Source organism: Mus caroli, chromosome 16 (genome assembly GCF_900094665.2).
Source record: "Mus caroli chromosome 16, CAROLI_EIJ_v1.1, whole genome shotgun sequence".
NCBI classification, from domain to species: Eukaryota; Metazoa; Chordata; class Mammalia; order Rodentia; family Muridae; genus Mus; species Mus caroli.
The window spans coordinates 42,933,474-42,939,038 of NC_034585.1; the positions used below are offsets into that span (position 1 = coordinate 42,933,474).

The following is a 5,565-nucleotide window of genomic DNA, read 5'->3' on the forward strand; positions in this document are numbered from 1 at the left end:
TGTAAAGCCTGTTCTCCTCTATTATCTCTCCATGGACATCAGGGATAGAACACAGGTCACTTAGCTTGCTTGGCGAGTGCCTGCACCAGCTCAGCCATTTCACTGTCCTCTTTTTAGTTGTTGGGTTTTTTTTTTTTTTTTGACAGAGTATATGGCAGTGTATGTAGGACTGGTTAAAACTCAGTATGTGTTCCAGACTGACCTTGAATTCATAACTCTCTTGCTTTAGGCTTCCAAGTATACCACCGTGTTTGCTTAGAACATCTCCATCAGTTTCTCAGATCACATCCCGGTTTTGTGTGTGGCACTGTTTGAAATATCTTACGTGACACACATTCATGTTTCATTCACATTTGCTTGACAACCAATATCATTATCACCAGTGTCTAAAATCAAAAGTTACAGGACACACCACAGCATCCTGCACTTGGGGGTAAAGTCACCAACAAAATATGCACAAAGAGAAACAACGTGACAGTGGGTCTGAAAGCTAAAAGAGGTGGCAGGGTGTTGGTCAGGTTCAACTGGCAATGTGTAGGATGAGCAGATTCCAAGTGCTCACTGTTGGGTATGTCCATGAAAGTGCTTCAAGCACATTTTAGCAAGAAGGATAAACCACAAATATGGAATACATGATTAAAGTGAATCGGCTTCAAATTTAAGCCCAAACTTGTCTCCCATGTCGACAAAAGAATCTGTTGGAATGTTGTGAGATTGAAAGGCACCTGTAGATTTGTATGGGGGAAACAAAACTCTTACCATATATGAATTTTATCTGTTTTTTTCATGCAGAAATGCGTTATCTGTGAGCTTTTTGGCTTATTGTAAAAATCCATCATTTAGACATTTTTGGGATTTTTTTCCCCTTAAAATGTCAACAACCACTGAAGAATACATGTTAGTGTGCAATGTAAGTTGTGCTTCTGAATATTGTGTGCAATACAAAAATTGGCTAGAGGGAGAGTCCTGATGGCAACAGAGTCTGTCCCTCAGAGCAGGGCCAGGTGAGGGGAATTACATCTCCATTCAGGGGTTTCTGGGATCTGAAGGAGCAAGAAGAGCTGCCAGGATTTGTGTGTAGGCTGCCAAGGCCCTTTGGTAGTCTAATAACTTCATAGAAAAGATGCATTCCCTTTAGCCTAAGCAAAAGTAGCTGAGAAGAGAATGCACACTTTTTGTTGGTTGTACCATGGTCCACCTCACTCTGGACTCCATTCTGCCCTTGTTCCCTGCTGTGAGTCCATCATATGTTTCCAGCCCCCAAATATCTTCCCAGGTACTACAGCATGCCATCAGCTTTGGTGTCTGCTGTTTTAGCCCTAAAATCATGTCAGGGGCTATGTCCAAACTGGGGCTAAAATTTGTTTTCGGTCTTCGGCCTAGGAACCATTTTAATGAATGACTTAATTGGGATAGGTAAGAACATGGGCCCACTGGAGGATGCTGCAGCTCTTCTAATCAAGCCACATGGAGTAACTTCAGCAAAGGCTATGCCCAACAAAGTTCAACATGATGTTTATGAGGAAGATCCCCACACAAACGTGCAGTTGTAAACACTTGAGTACTTAAGCCAAAGTATTCAACAGCAGAACATTTCCTTTTAAATCTATCACAAATTGTTAGAATATCTTTAACTACTTGAAGGAAGGTGTGGAGTTTTTAAGGAACTAAGAGAAAGTACAGATGTGCAATAGTTCATACTGTGGGTGTTGTGGGTGTTGGAAGGGTGTTCAGAAAATCTCAGTGTGTGACTTGTAGCTCACGGTCAGAGAGTGCTGTTACCAATGTGAAAGGCTACATAAATAGTGGCTACAAATGGCGTCCTCAGAGTATAAAGGCACTGCACCGGAAGAGGCAGCCTTCCCGCCACTGCACCGGAAGAGGCAGCCTTCCCCCACACTGCACCGGAAGAGGCAGCCTTCCCCCGGGTGGAAGCTGCTACTGGACAGGAAGTACTCACTCTTTGGAGCATCATTATTAGATTGTTCTTCTCTTTCACAAAGTGATCTTGTTCCCTCTGGGCCTGCTGTACGATGTGACTGGCTTGCTTTTTCAATGCAGAAATTTTTTCCTGGGAGACAAAAGTCATTATCGAGAGATGCACATCTGACAATCGAAATTTTGTCCTGGCCAAGGAAGAAATAGGTCTTTAGAACCTGAGTAACCTGCCCACATTTTAGCTGCCAGTGGGCTGCCAAGATCACCTAAGGATAAGAAGCATTGACTTTTGACTGACCAAGCTCAGCTTTTCTTGACTTACAGCCAATGTGGTTCACATGATTTGAAAAATTATTCTGAAAGACTCAGAATTCAATATGAAGTCTTGTTTTAGAGCATCACTTGATTGTTTTGAACATGAGTTGATTTTTTTTTTTTGAGCATGCTAGTGAAAAAAATATAACATTAAGGCAGAAGTCAAATTCTTTGTCCTTCTTTTCATCAATTTTATCCCTCAGTTTTACCAAATTAGTATGGCATTATAGGGTATGGTTATAAAATTATGGAATAAATGTTAAGTTCTGGGCTGGGAAACCAGGAGTTTGGGGCTAGGTGGAGTCCATAGTAAACAGAATGATTTCCTACTGGTCTGTAACTGGCTCTCAGCATTGAGAATTACTAGTCAACAGAAAAAAAAATACCCAAATAGATTTTGTTCATAGAATTTATTCTAAATCTAGTTACTTCAACTGGCAGAGGGAATGATTTGAAGCAAATAGTTGATTATTTATGACTTGATTTTTTGTGAGTCAAAACAGGGGGAGGGGTGTATTATCCATAAATACCTTTATAAGATTATATTATAATAGTGACTTACAATGGCTCAGCTTATATAGTGCAGTGCATCCTTTGTCATTTGGTGCAGGGCAAATGTGACATACACAAAAGGATATTCAGATCCAGAGACAGAGCCCACAGTTAGGTCAATGACTAAGTGAGGATGATTACTGTGCCACGGTTAACAGGAACTTTTCACTTCTCACATCAAGCATCACCTGGCAAATTACCTTCCTAGCCACGATGTTCCGCTGATACTCTGCCACCTCCCTCAGGAGCTGTTGAGTCAAGTTCTCCTTTTCCTCATCCAGGCGGCTCTCATGCTCAAGCTGCTGGAATTCCAAGTCTTCAAAGTGTTTGCTCTCAACATCCAACAGGTCGGCATCCTGTGGAGAAGACATGAAAAGGAAGCACACTAGAGAAGCTGCAGCCTTTTCAGTGTGAAGGAAAGACACACTTAAACGTACTCATGCCAATACAGATGCTGGTTCAGCACTGTGGGGGCTAGAAAGAGGGGATGGCTGTAAACCCAGCTGTGAGAAGGGAAAGGTCAGTTTGGAGCTTTTCAGTATATGCAAAAATGTTTCCTTTCAAGCTTCAAATGGACAATGAAATATTAAAACATTTCCATAGACAACCTAAATGTTATTTGCAGACCAAATAGTCTCTTAAGAAAATTATTGTTGGGCTGGAGAAATGGCTCAGAGGTTAAGAGCACTGGCTGCTCTTCTAAAGGTTCTGAGTTCAAATCCCAGCAATCACATGGTGGCTCACAACCATCCGAAATGAAATCTGACCCTCCTCTTCCGGAGGGTCTGAAGACAGCCACAGTGTACTTACATATCATAAATAAATAAATCTTAAAAAAAAGAAAATTATTGTTTCCCATGTTTCTCATATGGAATACAATATAAAATAATAACAGATTAAAACAGCTCACAAGTTAGTCCTAGAGTACATCAGAGGTCTTTTAGGGGGATGCATGCATACCAACTGCAGTAATACAACCCACTGGGGCATAAAGAGGAAACAGTAAACTTTCTCTATGTTTAGTGTTCATTTTTCTTTTTAATTTTGTTTTTCTTAGTATTTCTTTTTTTCTTTCCTTGTTTTGTCCTCCCTCTCTTTCTCTCTCCTCTTCCTCTCCCTTTCCTCCTTCCTCCCTACTCTCTTGGATAGAATTTCTTTGTATAGCTCTAGTTCACCTGTAGCTCACCATCCTCCAGCCTCAACCTCCACAGTGCTGGCACTTCAGGTATGTGCTACTATACCTACCTCAATTCCTTCCATTTTTTTCTAGTGTACACACAAGGAGATAAATATATACTTAAGTTTATATATATATATATATATATATATATATATATACATATATATATGTGTGTGTGTGTGTATAATGTTGAACAGCCATGCAATAAATGTTTATAATATTTATTATATTATATTATTGTCTATATAGTATAGAAAAGGGATACATGCTCAAGAAACCAGTGCCTGAACATGAGCTCTGTCAAGGATATTACTCTAGGCTCAGCAATTGTAACCAATGCGGTAGCCTGGTAAGGAAAATTAATAATAAAATCTATGCCTGTGTGAAGCAGATAACATGGGGAAAGCCTCTGATTGTTCTCCTCAGATTTGTTGTGAACACACAACTCCCTAAAAAAGTCATTTGGAGGACTGGAGACATGGCTCAGAAGTTAAGAGCTCATATCACTCTTGCAGAGGTCCTGGATTTGGTTCCCAGCACCCATACTGGGCAGCTCATAACTGCCTGTAACTGCAACTTAGGAGGGATCTAATACCCTATTTTGGCATCTTAGTGCCCCTATACACACATGTATATACCCACACTCAGTCATTGACATACATATAATTTTTTAAAGAAAATACATCTTTTAAAAAAAGACATCTAGAGAGCAAGATTCTTTCACTGAGACTTTATGGATTCTTTACAATCGGTCACAAATCTCTTTATTGAAAGAGTAGAGCTGAAGCTCTCACCACGAACAGAGGGAGTGTGCACTCTAGTTTTAGGCCAACATTACCCAAGCTAGAGCCTTCTGAGAGGAGGAAACCTTAATTGAGAAAATGCTTCCCTAAGATTGGGCTGTAGGCAGGCCCTTAGGGCATGGTTTTAGTTAGCAAGGGAGTAGGGGATACCCTGGGATGGTGGTTCTGGGTTCTATAAGAAAGCAGGCTGAGTAAGCCATGAAGAATAAGCAAGCAGTAGGCCTCCAGGACCTCTTTATCAGCTCCTGCCTCTAGGCTCCTGCCCTATTTTGGGTTTCTGCCTTGTTTTCCCTCAGTGGACTTTGACTTGTGATATGTAAACCAAATGAATCCTTTCCTCCACGTGTTGCTTTGGTCATGGTATCTCATCATAACTGAGACAGAAATTCAAAAAGTTAGGTACCAGTACCCCATGAGTAACCTTGAAGTCAATTAAGGAAGGTCAAAGATGATGGACATGAATAGGCATAGTCTACCTAAGACAAAAGAGCAGACAAAGGCCAAGTACATGAGCAGCTGAATGAGGGATGTAATAAAACTTTCATTCACTGATAGGACATCACAGGATCACATTCTTCTACTGGCTGGCAGGTGAAAGGGTTACCAGAAGACACAGCCACAGTGAGAAAAATTCTGTGCCTTTCCACCTTTTCTTTCTTTTCTCTCTTTCTTCCTTCCTTCCTTCCTATCTCTCTCTCTCTCTCTCTCTCTTTCTCTCCCTCTTTCTCTCTTTCTTTCCTTTCTCTTTCTTTCTTTCTTTCTTTCTTTCTTTCTTTC

At 40.7% G+C, this 5,565-nt stretch overlaps 1 protein-coding gene across 6 annotated transcripts in view; it reads right to left on the reverse strand.

Moving 5' to 3' along the window:
• Positions 1-5,565, reverse strand: part of Phldb2 (pleckstrin homology like domain family B member 2) — a 211,609-nt gene that overhangs the window by 31,384 nt on the left and 174,660 nt on the right. For all 6 annotated transcript variants that reach the window (XM_021184542.2, XM_021184540.1, XM_029470303.1 and 3 more), the window contains 2 exons: positions 3,006-3,161; positions 1,961-2,071 (listed from right to left, as the gene is read on the reverse strand). In XM_021184542.2, the coding sequence (XP_021040201.1) occupies positions 1,961-2,071; positions 3,006-3,161 (267 nt within the window). The remainder of the gene's footprint in view (positions 1-1,960; positions 2,072-3,005; positions 3,162-5,565) is intronic.